This window comes from Narcine bancroftii, chromosome 9 (genome assembly GCF_036971445.1).
Source record: "Narcine bancroftii isolate sNarBan1 chromosome 9, sNarBan1.hap1, whole genome shotgun sequence".
Taxonomy (NCBI): Eukaryota; Metazoa; Chordata; class Chondrichthyes; order Torpediniformes; family Narcinidae; genus Narcine; species Narcine bancroftii.
Window position 1 is genome coordinate 94,307,286 of NC_091477.1, and position 19,004 is coordinate 94,326,289.

The following is a 19,004-nucleotide window of genomic DNA, read 5'->3' on the forward strand; positions in this document are numbered from 1 at the left end:
CCCTTTGCTTGACCTGAGGGAAACCTATTTGGTCCCTGTGGAGATGTAGTCAGTATTCACAGGCTGTGTCCATTTTGGCCTGCATCAGGACTCAGCATTTCCTGCTCACTCCTCAGGCTCTAGGCCTCGATTCACCCTCGACCCACCATCCCTCTACCTGACCAGTCCTTTACCCAACCTCTACTCACCTCTCACTCCACTCGCTCTGCCTCTACCCACCCCATCCTATACACGCCCCTCTACTGCCTCTCCTCTCAACCTGTTCCTCCCTCTATCCGTCTCTCACCCTCTAATCACCCCTCCCCTACTCGCCCTGCCCCTCCCCTTTTACCTCTTTCCTATCCACCCCTCCTTCTACTCATCCCTCCCTCTAAATGCCCCTCGCACCACCATAACTTCCCCTGCCCATTACTCCTCACCTACACCCTCGGCCCACCCCTGCTTACTCACCCACTCAGGCCCAGCGCGCTGCCGATCAGCCTTTGCGGACAGCCACCATCTCTCTCTTCACGTGCAGGGCCGAACCAGCCGTCCCTGGGGTCCGCGCGGGTGCAAGCGCTGAAGGCCGTGGCGACCGGGAGAAGTGCGCTCGCGCTGTGGAAGGGCCGTCCGGTGCCAGTCGCGCGGGGCTCGCGCTGCCCGGGGGCCGTGCGCAGCCTGCCATGCCCGTCGCGCCGACAGGAAATCACAGGCGCTCGCCCATCCGCCGCACCGCTCGACAGGTGGGAGAAGTGACTGGTTGTGCGGGGAGCCTTCCAACTGGCTTGCCGGCTGATGACATCGACAGACTTCTCGTGTTACAATGGGGACGGATGTGCAATGAAGGGGGAGGATGGTGGGGGTGACATTACCAAAAAACAGCATCGGCTCTCGCTGCATTTTTGAAATGATCTTGCGGGCCAAATATAATTATATCGTGGGCCAAATTTGGCCCACGGGCCAGTGTTTGACATGTGTGCTCTAGGTATTCCTCGCAGCTTACTTTTTTTTTACACCTAGCTTGATATTATCAGAAAATGTAGATTGCAGTATATTTTGTCTTTTGAAAATAATTATTCATAGACAGTCTAAAATGTTTATATATGTGCATAAAATAAGCATAAAAATCTTTGCCTGCTCCAGAAACTCACTTAAAAGGCTTTTGTACAATGTCAATTTTAAGAATTCTGTTCTATGTTTTTAAGTATCTCTTTAAAAATACAATCTCAAATAGGATTTAAAAGGTGGTGCTATCAAAATACCTAGTCTTCATTTCTTCTACTTAAAGCATATTCAGAGATTAAGTCCATTAGAAAAGATCAGGAACGCTTACACTAATTTTCATAAAATTTGGCGTCCTTTTATGGACTATTTTCATGCTCATTAAATCTGTTTCGTCTTGATCATTGAATGCAAGTATTTATATACATGGTTTTTCCATCAGCTAGTAATGTTTTATAGATTCAGCAAAACTATACTACCTTTAATTTTATGTCAAAAGTTTTTCTAGTTGGGTGTTTAGAGTTCTTCATTTTTTTTGTCATTCTGACCACATTGTATGGGGGAGGGGTATATTGCTATTGTTTTAAATTTGGAAATGTACTTATATTCTTCATTTTTGGTAATCGTGTGTTCTCTATACAATGTGTTTGTTCTATAAAAAAATTGAAAGAGAGAATAAGTTCATTCACTTACTTGCCAGCTGCATATACCTCTGCTGTATCAAAAAGATTTACTCCATGCTCATAAGCAATAGTCATTAGTTCTTCAGCTACCTAAAAATGAAAAATATTATTAAAAATGTAGAGTTACATAGAGTAAATTGTAAGATTCCATTCTTCTCCAGTCAACATATTACAGGAGCATGCAAATACCATTCCCCATGTCCAAATGGCCCTGGTAGATAAGTCCAGACAATGCAACAAGGAAGCTCATCCTGATGATCATCTCTTTTGTAAAATATGAAAGTCTGCAGACATTGAGATTGTAGTAAAAACCCACCAAAACGCTGAAGGAATTCAGCCAGTCTTTTCAGCATCCATACAAAGCAAATTGCCACGTTTCAGGTCTGAGTCCTTCTTCAAGGAACAAACAATGAGCCAGAAGCGAAAAATCTCAGAATTGAGATAATGTTGGCTGGATATGATAAGGAACAAGGTAAGAATTTGTCATGCTTGTGTGAAAGGAGACAAGGAAGGGAGAGACAAAGCTAGGGGAAGGCAATGGGGGAAGAAGTGGGGGGGGGGTGGAATTAATGAAAGCCAGAGAAATTGATATTAACGCCATCTAGTTGGAGGGTGCCCAGTTGGAAGATGCGGGTTGTTTCAGTCTGGCAGAGCCTGAGACCATAGACAGATGTGTCAGCAAGGGAATGGGATGGGAAAATGAAATGGGTGGCCACTGGGAGATCCACGCTATTGTAATGGACAGAGCCAAGGTGCTCAACAAAGCAATCTCCCAATCTGTCCAGTCTCTGAGGAGACGACAATGGGAGCACCAGATGCAGTAGATGAACCCTGCAGATTCACAAGTGAATTCTTGCTTCACTTTGAAGGACTGTTTGGGGCCCTGAATGGTGGTGAGAGAGGAGCTGTGGGCACTTGGTGCATCTCCTGCAGTTACAAGGGTAGGTCCCAAGGGGACGATTGATGGGGAGGGAGGAATGGACAAGGGAGTCACAGAGGGAGTGGTCCCTGTGGAAGGCAAAGAGGGGAGGAGAAGGGAATGGGTGTCTAGTAGTAGGTGGCAGAAATGGCAGAGGAGGATGAGTTGGATGCCGAGGTTGGTGGGGTCATAGGTGAGGACAAGAGGAATCCTGTTCTTTTTGCGCATGGGGGCGGCCAGGGCAGATGTGCGGGTAATGGAGGATATGCGGGTGAGGGCCGAGTTGATGGTGGTAGAGGGAAAGCCATGTTGTTTGAAGGAGATCATCTCTGATCTGGGATGAAAGTCCTCATCCATGCAGAGAGTATACATTACCATTTTATTTTCTCAGCTTTCCTATTACATTTACATATCTCCCTTCACATTTGACACTAAATATGCAATACTTGCAAACACTTGGTATTCAGGTTAATCACTTCATGGAGTTCTGGTCACCATAATGTAGGGAAGACATGATTTAATTAAAGAGGGAGCAGGAAAGATTTACAAAAACATTGTCAATCTTAAAGATGATGATTGGCTATGGTTGGGCTGTTTTCCTTTGAGTCAGGAGGCTGACAGTTATTCATGGAGAGATTTAAGATGATGAAGGGCTATTTTATTTAACCAAGTCAAAACCTCATATACATTTATTTAAATTTAAAGATAGAAGGATTTCAAAGATGAGGAGAACTGCTTTCGCCCAGAAGGTGGATGCTAACTGGAATTCACTACTTAATAGGGTGAAGGAGAATGTAGTTAAGTATTTGGATTAGCAACCATTATTCTGGATCATTGATCCAGGAACATAACTGCTCGGAAATTCCACCATAAATGCTCAGGAATTTAATTAAAGCTATAAGTTGTTCAAAAAGTTGATTGTAACAGTAAACATGAAACTACAAGTTGGACACAGAAACTCATCTGGTTCACTCGTGCTCTGGAAGGAGAGCTACCATCCTTATCGGTCTGGCCTGTGTGTATGAGACTCAGTGTGGATGACATTTCTTTTTGGCTTGGCTTCGCGGACGAAGATTTACGGAGGGGGTAAATGTCCACGTCAGCTGCAGGCTCGTCTGTGGCTGACAAGTCCGATGCGGGACAGGCAGACACGGTTGCAGCGGAAAATTGGTGGGTTGGGGTTGGGTGTTGGGTTTTTCCTCCTTTGCCTTTTGTCAGTGAGGTGGGCTCTGCGGTCTTCTTCAAAGGAGGTTGCTGCCCACCAAACTGTGAGGCGCCAAGATGCACGGTTTGAGGCGAGATCGGCCCACTGGCGGTGCTTGCTAAATTCAGGATCAATCAGAAATGTTCAATACAGTCCAGCAGTGAATGAACACACCAGCCTACTTCGGGAGGTGATCTCTGGACCACCTAAGGGGCTGACTCCACCTGACCGGCTGTCAATCAGCTGACTCGAATATGAACCTGAACTGGCCCCTCCTGAGCCAGTGACACGGGGAGCCACCAAGGTTTGAACAGGTGTTCTTGCTTGCTGCTACCTCACTCAGCACACCACAGTACATAAAAGATGAAATATGTGGACATGTATTTGAAAAGCCGTGATCTGTGAGGCCATGAATCAAAGGTTGGATTTGGCTTGGTGACTTTTTTGACACACAAAAATATGATGGGTTGAATGGCCTCCTTTAATGTTATAAAATTCTCTGATTCATGCAAATTACCTTTGAAAATGGAATTGGACAATTCGTTAAGTACAAGAACGTAATTCTTTAATTAGCTTGTTTTATTTATGAACCAATAAACTGCACATCGCAGATCTTTGAAAGCTTTGGCAACACCAGCCAATAGCCATTAAAACTGTGCACCAACACGAATATGTTTGTTCAAACTATATTTTTCCCCCTCAGGAGCCATCCTGCCAACTTACTCTCAGACTATTGTGTCGATGTCTGCAAATAATCAGACCCACTTGAATCAATAAACAGATTAATGTTGTGCATCTGCAGGTTTCTTCAAAGGCAGTCCTACTCCCTGCATTGTCTTTGATCTACATGCATTTATGTGCTTTGGAAAATATTTGTCATAATTTGTTACAGCATAGGACGTCATCCACAGCAGGATTCAATCCTAAACCCAAACTGTTTAAACCCATGTGTTGATTCCGAGTTGAAGAGTCTGCCTTAGTGATAAGGATCCTTTCAAGTTCGAAGGACAGCTTTGGGAGCAAGATTGATCAAAATAATAATCACCAGACAACTTGTAATCTTTTAAACCAAGAATGGTTCAGGGTTGAAGGATTTCAGCTATAGCAGATGCTCAGGTTTCTATCGTTGGAGCAAAGGAGGTTGAAAGGAAATTTGATAGAGATGTACAAGATTACAACTAGGTTAGATAGAGTAAATGGGGAGGCTGGGGGCGGGGTGCTGGGGGGTATCCTCACATGAATGGTTCATGGACCAAGAAGCAGGATTTAAAACCTTGATCCAAACTTAAAAATATTCCATTTTTCTTAAATATACACAAAGCACAGTTATATTCTGTAACATGCTGCCTTCAAGAGTGGGGAGAGCAGAATCACAAGGGGAATTTTGCTAGATGCTTCAGAGGGAGTAATTTGGAGGAATACAGGGAAAGAGCTTGGCAAATGGAACTAAAACATTGCTGTGCCCTCACCTACTCCTTCTTCCCCACACCATTGCACACTCACACCCCCCCCCCCACCCCACCCCCAAACCCGGTCCAGTCTCAAAGGGCTATCTTGCACATTTCTGTGCCTTAATTCCATATTACACACAGCAAAGCTCCTCACAAGTGACCCATAACTAAAGTACAAAGTTCAGAGTACAGGCAAATTATAGTCTTTGATTGGGAAAACACCATGCACTTCCCACTCATCTGCTCTGCCCCCAGATATAACAAGCACAGGATTCCCTTGTCCTTACCTACCACCCCATTAGCCTCTGCATCCAACACATTATCCTCTGTAATTTCCACTCTCTTCCCCTCTCTGCCTACCATAAGGTCCATTCCCTCCATGACTCCCTTGTCCACTCATCCTTCCCCACCAATTCCCCCTCCCTGCCCCGGCACCTTCCCCTGTTGCCCCAGGAATTGCCACGCCTCCTCCCTCACCATCATTCAGGGACCCAAACAGTCCTTTCAAGTGAAACAACACTTGTGCATCTGCAGGAGTTATCTATTGCATCCAGTACTCCCTTTGTAACCTGCTCTACATCAGAGACTCTGGGCACAGATTGGCAGATAGTTTCGCTAACCACCTTCGCTCTGTCCACATCAGTGACAAGAATCTCAGTTTAATTCTACACCCCACTCCCCATGCTCACATGTCTATCCATGGCCTCATTAAGACCACCCATAAATTGGAGGAACAGCACTTTATTTTCCATCTGGGATCCCTCCAAATGGATGGCATTAACATCGACCTCCCATTTCTGCTTGCCCATTCTACATTCTCCTTCCCTTGCCTTTCTCATTCACAGAGCCATTCCTCCTTCCCCTTGGTTGCAGGTGTGCCCTCCCTCCCTCCTCTGCCTATAACCTCCTGCCTTTGGGACCATGATCCTCCCCCTGCCCCCCACCATTCTCTTTGGGCACCTGTCAATATTTAATGAAGATGAAGAGCTGAAGCCCAAAACATTGGCTAGATATCTTTATCTTTGCTACATAAAGTACACTGTTTGACCAGCTGAGTTTCTCCAGCATTGTGTTTTTACAGCAAGGTCAGATAATGGGCAGAAATAAAAAGAAACGGTGTTAGAAACTGAATTGTGCCATTTGGGGTGGTGTGATGGCAGAGCACGTTAGGTCAATAAAAAGTCTATTAGTGGACCCAGCATCGATCCCTGTGGCACACCACTGTCACAGGACTCTGATTTTAATAATACTAATCATCTCCCACCTTCTGGTTCCCATCAACAAGCCAATTTGGCACCAATTGTCCTGCTCACCCTGGATATCATGTGATCTGACCTTCCAGATTGATCTTGATCCATAAGAAAATGAAGGATAAGTAACATCACAAATGCTAATCCAGAATTTACATGATTAAGCATTTGCTGCTGCAATTTTTAATAATAATTCCATTCAGCAAGATATCATTAGTAAATCCATGATTAAGCAAAATTTGCTGCATTGATCGCTGCAGTGTTTGAACTTTATTTTTAACAAGTGAGCTTTATAGCTTATAGTAGAAACCACATGTCTAATGAGCTTAATATTCTACTTTGTGAATATTAAAAGCACTGGGGCATTCATATTAATTCAATAAGCTAATAAAAGATCAAATATTTCTTTTAAATCCTTGGGTAAAGACATATTGCCAGATACAGTCATTTTAAAGATATTCAAGTTTGTAAACAGACTTTCTATGAAAATGCCTTCAGCATCAAATACTGGAGAAATACATAATTAACACTTGAGAACTATCGACTTCAAAGCAATACAAGATATCAGACGAGTTCAATTCATTTGTCCAAATGGTGCAACAACCATCTTAAATTGAAGGTAAACAAAAACTAGTTTTGATCTTTAATTCATATAGGTTCAGTGTATATTTAGAACACTACCTCAGATTGTTGAATGGCAAGAAAACAAAATTCAAGAATGTCAAAACCAATTGGCTCAAGTTAACCATCTTCCTGGTGCTTGGACCAAGTGACAACATTTAAGACTCTATCTTGCTGGCATCATCAGAAAGAATTAGACAAAACCATTTGCATTTAGCTTCTAATGTTTCACTATGGGGTTAGTAGATTAATTGATCAAAACAAATCTGGTGAAATGTGCAGCACGGTGGTATTACTTTGCTACAGGAACATTAACTCAGTTTTAAATCAGGTGCAAGTAGGGGCATTTGGATAAGAGATAGCTGGTCATGCAGTATCTATAAGTAGTAAAGTGGAACCAATATTTCGGGCCTGAGCCCTTTATCAAGGTATGAGCAAAAAGAACATGCACGTGCCTGAAAAAAAAAAGGTGGTGGGAGGAGAGAAAGGATGAGGGAGAAAGAGCAGGAGGGAGGAATGCAGACTAGTAAGAGGTCATAGGTAGATGAGTGGAAAAATAGAGGAGAAAAATAAAGCTGAGACGTGATAAGATGAGGAGGTAGCTCTCTGAATGGAGGGAAGGGAATGGGGAACTGGAGAAGAGGGAGAGGTAAGGAGTCTTGAGAAGAAGGGGCCAAGCAGAAACTGGAGAGATTGATGTGAATGCTGACTGGTTGGAGAGTGCCTGGATGGAATCTTAGGTGATGTTCTTTTTTTTTTGAAGACTTTATTTAAAATTTTATAACATGAATACAATAGAGAATTACATTTAAGGAAAAATTAAAATAGTATGATTAGAATATTACATCAGAAAACTACACAAAATAACCCCTCCCCCCGTTAATTGTAACACAATATTAATAGTCTAACTTAAAATTAGTCCAACCCTCCCCCCCCCCCCCCAAAATAAAGAGTGAGAATCTTAGGTGATGTTCATCCAATATGCAACTGGTTGTGCTCAGAAATATCCCAGGATTTCAGCAAATTATACTTTTATTAATTCCTGCAGAAGCTGTGCCCAGTTGTAACAGGCACAGAGAATCCCCCACTCACCCATCATCATGTTCACCATAGCTGTTCTGACTTGCCATATTTCTTGCAGGAGCTAATAAATGTATAATTATAGAGAAACTTGCGTAAATATGCTTTTAACTCTTTTAAATGTAAATGTGAGGTTTCTTAAAAGTGTCTGTTCTCTATGACATGTCTACAGCCATACACATCTATTCCATGTCTGTAGCTTGTCATTAGGTGAGGAAAGAAATACATCAGATTTGTGGAAACACCTCAACTTGCAATTGTATATCCCATTGTAAGAATATGGCCAAAATGACAAAAATGTGATTTTCTATATATTATTAATTCTTTAAAATCTAAGCAACCAATTTGTTTAAATATATAAAACATTTCCTACCTCATCAGATATCTGACCTCCAAATGTCACCCAAGTTCCTAAAAAGAAACAGAGAAATACACAAGTAAAGCCAGGTGTTTTACTGCAGACAAATCAACTCACTGTTTCACACTGTCCTTGTCAATATTAAAATTGCCTTTGACAAATGCCACATGCCACAATTCAAAAGCTATGCTTTTACTCGAGTTATTGATTAGCGTTGGAACACAAGATGAGCAGAAGGTTTACAGCACCTTGATTCCACACAGCTAACGTTAACCTGAACATCTTTCCACCACTAATTATTGGAAAATCTATCAGTCTCCAGGGAAAAATTAACCATTGTCCTAGAGTCAATTTCCATTGACAGGAGGTGGTTTCAAATTTCTGCTTTCTCCATGTTGAGATGTTTTCTAACATCACTCCTGAGAAGCCTATTGTTCAAAAGTGAACCATCCAAAAGTGAAATCAAAAAAGGGATCTCCAGTTTTTACATGAACCATCACATAAAACATTTGCAAAATATTTCACTGTTTCTTCCCAACGTAGTTCAGAATGGAGTAACTCTTTTTTTTCCCCCATCGGCAAGGAAATCACATTAAGTGGTGATCAGTAGGTTTCCTTGCCCATGTTTGACTTGATGCCTCAAGAGAAAGTGTTTCTGAGTATGGGAGGAGGACCCCCAGCCAACCCCCACAACGGATTGGTCACACTGACGCAGCCAAGAACTAAGACTAAGGAGTAGAATGCTATCGGTTGAGCTCAGTAATCCTACCATCTAAAACACAATTACATCTCTGCAGTTCTGCCACAATTATAAAAGGTCTGGACAGTTAAGACAACTAACTATCCTCATTGATGGTAAAGCCTAGCAGGTCTATGCTAAATATAAAAATGATGGACTCACAAATAATTTTATCTTGAGATAGCAATTGAAACGTCCATTATGGCTCCTATTAATATCTTTACCAATACCAAAACTAACTGGGTTCACTGCATGTGGGAATGAGCAAGAGCTGAAAGTGTTTCGAGGACAACACCTTCAACCACAAGGCCATCAGACAGTGGTCAGCACAGCACATCTTGTAGAAACAGAGGAGGACAACTCGATGGATCTGGTAGGATAGTTCCCTGAGCAGACTGTCCATGCCCTCCCAACAAGATTCTTCTTGCACAACTGAAACATCACCCTCCACACACATTGTCCTCGGGACAGATTCGGTGGAGTGAAGACGGTCACCCATCTCTTTGCTGAATGTAGATTCACAAAGAGCATGTCAAGAGAGATGTAAGGGGCTTTGTCACAGTTCCTCCCCAGCAGCAGCATGACAGAGATGTCCCCCTACTTCAAAGAACGTGGCTTTCCCCTTTCTATCATCAACTCATCCCTCACCAACCTATACTCCATTACTCATAGATCTACCCTGGCCCCCTCCACACCCAAGTGCAACAAGGATAGCATTCCCCTTTTCTCACCTACCACCCCACCACCCTTCACATCCAACACATCATCCTCCACCATTTCCACCATCTGACCCATCTCCCCCTCTCCATCTTCTGCAGGGATTGCTTCCTCTGTGACTCTTCCTCCCTTCCCACCAACTGCCCTCTTGGCACCTACCTCTGTGACAGTTGGAAGTGCTACACTTGAGCTCAAATCTCCTCCCTGACTGCTATTTGGGGTCCCAAATGGTCCTTCAAAGCAACACTTCACTTACAAATCTGCAGGGGTCATCTACTACATCCAGTGCCTCTGATGTGGTCTCTTCTACATTGGAGAGACTGGATGCAGACTGGGGGATCACTTCTTTGAGCACCTTCACTATCTACCGCAATAGCGGGGACTGACCAGTGCCAACCCAATTCCCCACTCCATTCCCTTGCTGACATGTCTGTCCATGGTCTCATGCACTGCCAGACTGAGAACACCTGTGAATTTAAGGAATAACACCTTGTATTCCGTATGGGCACCCTCCAACCGGATAGCGTTAACATCTACATCCAACATCTATCCAAATTTATCCTTTCCTCTAGCTGTCTCTCACTCTCTTTCCTTTTTGCTCTATCTCCTCTCCTCCAGCTGTGCATTCACAGAGCCATCTCCTCCCCTGATCAATTCTCTCCTTTCCTCTCAGTCCTCCAAACCATGTGTGTATACTCCTTCCCCTGTTCTTTTTTTTTCCTTCTCCTCGGTCTTTTAATTCAGGAGCCTGCCTTGACAGAGGGCCCAGAACCAAAACATAGGCTCTATTTCTTTACCTCCTATGGACACTGCAAGACTTGTTGAGTTCCTCCAACATTTCTGTGTTTTTACTGTCTCAGTAAGGACATGGACCCGCTTCATTTCACTGAACATCGCAACATGTCAAAAGTGGATGCCATCTTGCTGGCCCTCCACTCTGAATTAGATCACCTGGACCACAAACACCTACATCACCTCATTGAATGACTGTAGCTTGCCATTCAATACCATTATACCAGCAAAACAGGAACCTGGGACTCTTTTTACTCTTTGTTATTGTATCCTTGATTTCCTCATTGGCAGACCCCAATCAGTGCAGATTGGCAACATCACTTTTATTTCACTGACCGTCGACAAAAGCTACGTCCTTAGTCCCCTTCTTTCTTCCCTGTACATTTAAGTTAATATTATCATTTGACTGTACATTTATAACCCAACGAAAGAGTTTTCTGGACCATGGTGCACATGCAATCACACATAAAGATACAATTTAAATAAATGTAAAAATATTTTGGCATGATTTGCCTGGTTACAGCATACTATTTATCAATCCCAACTTGGCAGATGTGATTTTGATGCTCCCATACCACCTTCTTGATGGTAGTGGGTCAAAGAATCAATGAGCTGGATGGAAAAGATCTTCAATAATTCTTTGAGCCCTATATAAGCAACATTCCTCGTAAATGTTATCAATAGAGGAAAGGGAGACCCCAGTGACCTTCTAAGCCATTTTGATGATCCCTGTATTGACCTTTGGTTCGATGCTTTGCAACTGACTTATCACACAAGGATGCAGCAAGACAGGACACTCTCAATTGTGTTCCTTTAAGTTGTCAAGAAGGCAGCCTTGCCCTCCTCAACCTCCTAGACGCTGTTTCACCTTCCTTATAGGGTGTTGTGGGTCCAAGATAGGTCATCAATTTTTTTTTTCTTTGGCTTGGCTTCGCGGACGAAGATTTATGGAGGGGGTAAAAAGTCCACGTCAGCTGCAGGCTCGTTTGTGGCTGACAAGTCCAATGCGGGACAGGCAGACACGGTTGCAGCGGTTGCAGGGGAAAATTGGTGGGTTGGGGTTGGGTGTTGGGTTTTTCCTCCTTTGCCTTTTGTCAGTGAGGTGGGCTCTGCGGTCTTCTTCAAAGGAGGTTGCTGCCCGCCAAACTGTGAGGCGCCAAGATGCACGGTTTGAGGCGTTATCAGCCCACTGGCGGTGGTCAATGTGGCAGGCACCAAGAGATTTCTTTAAGCAGTCCTTGTACCTTTTCTTTGGTGCACCTCTGTCACGGTGGCCAGTGGAGAGCTCGCCATATAACACGATCTTGGGAAGGCGATGGTCCTCCATTCTGGAGACGTGACCCATCCAGCGCAGCTGGATCTTCAGCAGCGTGGACTCGATGCTGTCGACCTCTGCCATCTTGAGTACTTCGACATTAGGGATGTAAGCGCTCCAATGGATGTTGAGGATGGAGCGGAGACAACGCTGGTGGAAGCGTTCTAGGAGCCGTAGGTGGTGCCGGTAGAGGACCCATGATTCGGAGCCGAACAGGAGTGTGGGTATGACAACGGCTCTGTATACGCTTATCTTTGTGAGGTTTTTCAGTTGGTTGTTTTTCCAGACTCTTTTGTGTAGTCTTCCAAAGGCGCTATTTGCCTTGGCGAGTCTGTTGTCTATCTCATTGTCGATCCTTGCATCTGATGAAATGGTGCAGCCGAGATAGGTAAACTGGTTGACCGTTTTGAGTTTTGTGTGCCCGATGGAGATGTGGGGGGGGCTGGTAATCATGGTGGGGAGCTGGCTGATGGAGGACCTCAGTTTTCTTCAGGCTGACTTCCAGGCCAAACATTTTGGCAGTTTCCGCAAAGCAGGACGTCAAGCGCTGAAGAGCTGGCTCTGAATAGGCAACTAAAGCGGCATCGTCTGCAAAGAGTAGTTCACGGACAAGTTTCTCTTGTGTCTTGGTGTGAGCTTGCAGGCGCCTCAGATTGAAGAGACTGCCATCCGTGCGGTACCGGATGTAAACAGCGTCTTCATTGTTGGGGTCTTTCATGGCTTGGTTCAGCATCATGCTAAAGAAGATTGAAAAGAGGGTTGGTGCGAGAACACAGCCTTGTTTCATGCCATTGTTAATGGAGAAGGGTTCAGAGAGCTCATTGCTGTATCTGACCCGACCTTGTTGGTTTTCGTGCAGTTGGATAATCATGTTGAGGAACTTTGGGGGACATCCGATGCGCTCTAGTATTTGCCAAAGCCCTTTCCTGCTCACGGTGTCGAAGGCTTTGGTGAGGTCAACAAAGGTGATGTAGAGTCCTTTGTTTTGTTCTCTGCACTTTTCTTGGAGCTGTCTGAGGGCAAAGACCATGTCAGTAGTTCCTCTGTTTGCGCGAAAGCCGCACTGTGATTCTGGGAGAATATTCTCGGCGACACTAGGTATTATTCTATTTAGTAGAATCCTAGCGAAGATTTTGCCTGCAATGGAGAGCAACGTGATTCCCCTGTAGTTTGAGCAGTCTGATTTCTCGCCTTTGTTTTTGTACAGGGTGATGATGGTGGCATCACGAAGATCCTGAGGCAGTTTACCTTGGTCCCAACAAAGCTTGAAAAACTCATGCAGTTTGGCATGCAGAGTTTTGCCGCCAGCCTTCCAGACTTCTGGGGGGATTCCATCCATACCTGCTGCTTTGCCACTTTTCAGTTGTTCGATTGCCTTATATGTCTCATCAATTATATGCACACAAAAGAACTTTGTGCTCTCCACAGCAGAACCATTGACGTATAGAGGAGAATGGTCAACTTTCATCTTCCTGGAGTCCACAACATCTCCTTTGTCTGGTCCAGTGACACTCAGGTTGTTGTTCTTGCACTATTTTATAAGCCTTTCAACCTCCTCTCTGTAAATAGAGGAATCATTGATGTCGATTAGGTTAACTACCATTCCATCATTTGCAAAAATGATGATTTTAGCAGTGGAGTCATGAGTCAGCTGAGCACACAGCCCTGAGGTCCCCCAGTGCTCAGCATGATGAAATGGGAGATTTTGCTACCAATCCAGACAGTCTGTGGTCTTTCAGTCAATAACCCAGTTGCAGAGAGGAGTGCTGAGTCCCAGCGAGGACAGTTTATCCACCAGCTTCTGAGGTGTGATCATATTGAATGCTGAGCTGAAGTCAATGAACAACAGCCTGGTGAATGAGGCATTGTTCTTTTGGTGGGTCAGGACAGAGTGGAGGGTCAGGGCTATAGCATCATCTGTAGTCCAGTTTGAATGGTAGGTAAATTGCTCTAGGGCCAAATGCCGCTGTATGGTACGATTTATGGCGTCCATTATCAGTCACTCAAAGCACTTCATGACCATAGAAGTCAGTGCCACTGCCAGTAGTCATTTAGTCTAGTTACCTTCGCGCTCTTGGCCACTGGGATGCTAGTGGCCATCTTGAATCCTGTGGAAACACTGAACTGCTGCAGTGAGATGTTGAAGCTGGGCGCACAGTCCTTCAGCACCTGATCAGGTATGTTGTCTAGTCCTGCTGCGTTGCATGGGTTCACCCTGGATAAGATCCTGCTCACCTCAGCTGCAGCTATGCAGGGCACCTGTTCTTCAAGGGTAGAGAGGTATTTCTTTGGTGCTGCATTGTTGTTCTCATCAAGCCATGCATGGAAGGTATTCAACCCGTCAGGAAGGGGGACATCATTGCCACTGACCGATGGGGTTTACTTATAGTTATGGTTTGTGTATCCTGCCACATACACCTTGGTGTTGCACAGGTGTCTGTGAATTCTCTGTGCATTGCATGGGAGATTTCAGCCCTTGCTGATCTAAATTTCACTTTGTCACTCGACCTGAAGGCAGTGTCTTGATCTCTGAGCAGTGCATGAACCTCCGCGTCTAGCTATGATTTCTGACTGGAAGAGCTCAGCCATGCTATGTAGCTTTGATCGCAGTAACAACTTCAATACACTTGCCGATGTAGCTAGTCACTGAGCTCGTATACTCATCCACGTTGATGTGGTGATTGTAGATGGTCGCCTCCTTGAATCCACTCCAGTTCGTGGTTTTGATGCAGTCCTGCCATGGCTTCCTCAGGCCAGTTTCTGTTCTCCCTGTGAACTGGTTTGACTGGTTTTACCAGCGGTCAGTAAACAGGGATTAGCAGAAAGGATATGCAGTCTGAGTTGCCAAGTTAGACTCCAATGCAATCTATAAATTTGCTGACCACACCACTGTTGTCGGTCAAATAATGAATACCTGAGAGATCAAAAAGCTGGATGCAAGGTAGAAGAACAACAATCTTGCTCTTAATGTCAGCAAGACCAAAGAGCTTATTGTAGATTTTATAGAAGGGGAGGATGAGGGACCAAGCAAGTCTTCAATTAAGGAATTGAAATGGAGAGGATTCCTGGGAGTTCACCATCAGAGGACCTCTCCTGGCGCCAGCAACTTTGAAAGCAATGTAAGCATGATAAAGGGTTATGAACCAGGTATGGACAAGTAGAAATGAGTTGACCAAGACTAAAAGGGAGGCAATGGGTTAATACTCAACAGAAGTATCTACTTTCTAAGAGGTCTGCAGAGATGTGACAAATCATGGCATATTCTATAGTGTGGAAAGTACACAAACTCTTCACACTTTGAGGACCACCCTCTGCACGAGATAACTCCCTTTCAGGCCCTTAGCAACCAATTCCTTTTCCACCTTTCCTCATGCACTGGTTTTTACCCAACATTGATTTATTCTTCACATTGACTGGTCCACTTCCAAACATCTTATATCCTCTGCTTGACCCTGCTGCTGTTTAAGGTTGTACATTCTTTGATTAATTTCCTCCATGCTCCATCCATCTCTATTCCAAGTTCACACTACATGATCTGCAGGGCTTTCACCCTACATGGTCCAATTTCGCTTCACACACCCCTCTCCCTTTCTGGTCCACTTGAGCACCAAGCTACCGTATTCCTTTCAACTCACTTTCCACTACACTCATGTGTACCTTGAAGAAGGGCTCTGGCCCGAAATATCAGTAATAGATCTTTACCTCCTATGAATGCTGCAAGATCGGCTTAGTTCCTCCAGCATTTCAGTGCTTTGACTACAATCACAGTGCCTGCAGATTTTTGTGTTTAACTCCTGTTGAGTCTTAATCCGTTATCTCCCTTTCAACTCATTCCCACTTGTCCATACCTGGTTCATAACCCATAATCATGCTCTGCATTGCTCAGTCCTGGTGTTGCTCTCCCTTTCTGGTCACTTAAGGATCAATCTTCCTTATTCCTTTCAGGTCTTTGTCAATTTCTTCTTGCCTCCCTCTACCTGGTGCACTGGCCCCTCTCCTGACGTCCTCACTTTGGCTGGTTCACTTCCAAACATCCTATTCCCCCTGCTTGACTTTGCCCTAGGTCATAGTTGTGCATTCTTCGGTTCATTTCCTCTGTCTATCCCTGTTCTTGTTTCATGCTACTTGATGCACTTGAGCTTCCCGTTATCATGTTCCTTTCAGGTTCTTGTCAATCCATTCTGCATGCCCCTTCCATGGTCTGCTGGCTCTTCACCTTGCATCTCCTCAAATTGCATGGTCCAACACTAAAAAACTTAACTCTCCCTGTTTAACCCAACCCCGGTGTATTAAATCTTAATGTTTACAATAATATTGCACCATTTTGTTCTTGGCCAAACTGAAGGGAAAATATAATTTGTACTTTGGAACAAGTATAATTGGATGAAGAATACCAACAATTATGGTAAAAATGCCAATATCGAGGTAGGTTTGAGCTCTTCAGCAGATTTGATAACTTACATATAACCAGAGTAAATATGAAATACTAAATGCAAATCAGAGTATAAATCCAAACCCCCCCCCCCCCCCACCCCAGTCTTTTGCTCTTTAAAAATTTGAATTTGGAGAAATAAACTGAGTTATCAGGTCAAATAAATTACTGCAGACTTTTGCACTCATTGTAGGGTTTTGAGGAAGCTTCATAAAACAGTAGGACACCTGGTCCCATTAAACTCACTTTGATATTCATTAAAATTGTGACTAATGTTCCTCAGCACCACCTTCCAACATCATTCCCATTTGCTAGATTCATCCAATGTCCAAGAATCTACCTATGTGTGCTTGGAATGAACCCAACAACTGAGGTCCCAAAGCCCTCATGTATCGAGAACTCAATATTTCACCACCATCTGACTGAAGAAATTTCTCATCTCCAGCATAAAGAGCCCATCCCTTATTTGGAAATTGTGCCCTTTATCCAAGACTCCTCAGATATGAGAACTATCGTCTCTACATTAAATCTGAAAAGCCCATTTAGAATTCTGCATTTGCAATGAATTCCCCACTTTTTCTGCTAAACTCCAGAGAATGCAATCTTAGTCTGCTCAAACATACCATACCGAGGTTTAGCACAATAGATCTTGATTGAACATATATATTTTCTTTGGTAAGGAGTCCCAAACTGAAAAACAAGAGGTAGGCCCTCTGGCCCATTGAGCCTGCTCCACCATTTTAAAAGATCATGGCTCATTAGCTCCATTTTCCCCAAAACTCTCAATTCCCCTTCTATGCAAAAATCTATATAACCCAATATGTACAATACTTCTGGTACAGTTTCACAAAAGCTCACACATTTGGAACAAGACTTCCTTATTCATACAGTCAAACACACTAACACACTACACCATTTGTCGTCCTAATCACTTGCTTCACCTGCATGTTGACTTTCAGCAATTTGTGGACAAGTGCGTTTGGGTCCTGTCGAATATGGTTATCCAATCTCTCACCATCAATACATCTGCCACTCTTTTGTTGTGTAACACAAAGTATACAATTTTTAAAAATATATTTCCTTCTAACATGTTCATCCCATTTATCATTCTTTCTTCTTCTTTCTTTGGCTTGGCTTCGCGGACGAAGATTTATGGAGGGGGTAAAAAGTCCACGTCAGCTGCAGGCTCGTTTGTGGCTGACCAGTCCGATGCGGGACAGGCAGACACGATTGCAGCGGTTGCAAGGGAAAATTGGTAGGTTGGGGTTGGGCGTTGGGTTTTTCCTCCTTTGCCTTTTGTCATTAGTAAACTTGGAAATACATTTGGTCACCTTAGCCAAATTGCTGACAGATTGTGGAAAAAGTGAAAAGATTCAATGGGTATTTATTTAAAACCTGACAAGTGTATCCCAATGTAACCAGAAAATCTTATTAGAAATGGTTTTAATCAAACTGCACATAATTGCCACTTTCAAATATACCACTGAGTTTTGTAAAGCTTTTAAAATTACATTTAAAAGATTAAGTTAATGTGCTGATCCATCAAAGACTGTCCTTTTAGCAAAACATAAGTAGATTTGAGAGCAGATTCAAAATCAAAATTTCAAAGGCGGCATGGTTTTAGATTCAAATTGCATGTATTCTTGATTAAGCCCAAAGATGAAATTCTATTCCCACACCAGCCAGAAGTGATGCATATGATAATTTCACCCTGATATACAAAGTTCAAATTTAGTGTCAGCGTTCATATTTGGCATCACACACACAACGCTAGGTACAACACAAATCCTTTCATCTCTAACATCTCATTTAGTCAATAGGCAGATACAAAAGATGTTAATTTATTAGTTTGTTAATTGATTACTTAGTCTTGATTTTCATAATTGTGAGAACTTGCATGCAACTGAATTTCAAAACAAATCAAAACCTTTTACTTCTCGTCTTACTGTTTTATCAACGAGCAGGAACGGTAAAAAAAATTATACGTTATGCCAAGATGAGCATTGGCTTTATGCATAAGTGGTGCACAAAACAGGGTCCAGTGACATTTAGGCAGCTGAACAGTACAGGAACGCACGTGCCAGACTGCAGGGGTACAGGAACGCATGTGCCAGACTGCAGGATCACACTAAGGCTTGGTACGCTCAACATGAGGGTGTTGTGGGGAAGGACCACAGTCTAGAGTCTTTCCATTACTGGGCATTGAGGAGCTGAGACTGAGGGGAAGTCCCTCAAACAGCAGAGGAAGGAAAATAAGATGACATAGTCATGGTATTGTTGTAAATAGAAATAAAAGCGTCAATGTACAGTGATGGAAATGTATGGAACGAAAATAAGGGTGGGAAGAAACTGAATGGTTTTCCTTTTGTAAATAATTTATTGTGAATATAGTCCATTTTTGGTAACCAAAAAATCTGCTTTTCCCTGTGCAGAATAAACACAATCACACCAGTCTCATGGCA

General features: G+C 43.5%; 1 protein-coding gene across 1 annotated transcript in view; it reads right to left on the reverse strand.

Moving 5' to 3' along the window:
- kcnab1a (potassium voltage-gated channel subfamily A regulatory beta subunit 1a) overlaps positions 1-19,004 on the reverse strand; it is a 149,462-nt gene that overhangs the window by 41,056 nt on the left and 89,402 nt on the right. The window contains exons 3-4 of the mRNA XM_069896888.1: positions 8,563-8,600; positions 1,675-1,754 (exon numbers count right to left, since the gene is read on the reverse strand). Coding sequence (XP_069752989.1) covers positions 1,675-1,754; positions 8,563-8,600 — 118 coding nt within the window. The remainder of the gene's footprint in view (positions 1-1,674; positions 1,755-8,562; positions 8,601-19,004) is intronic.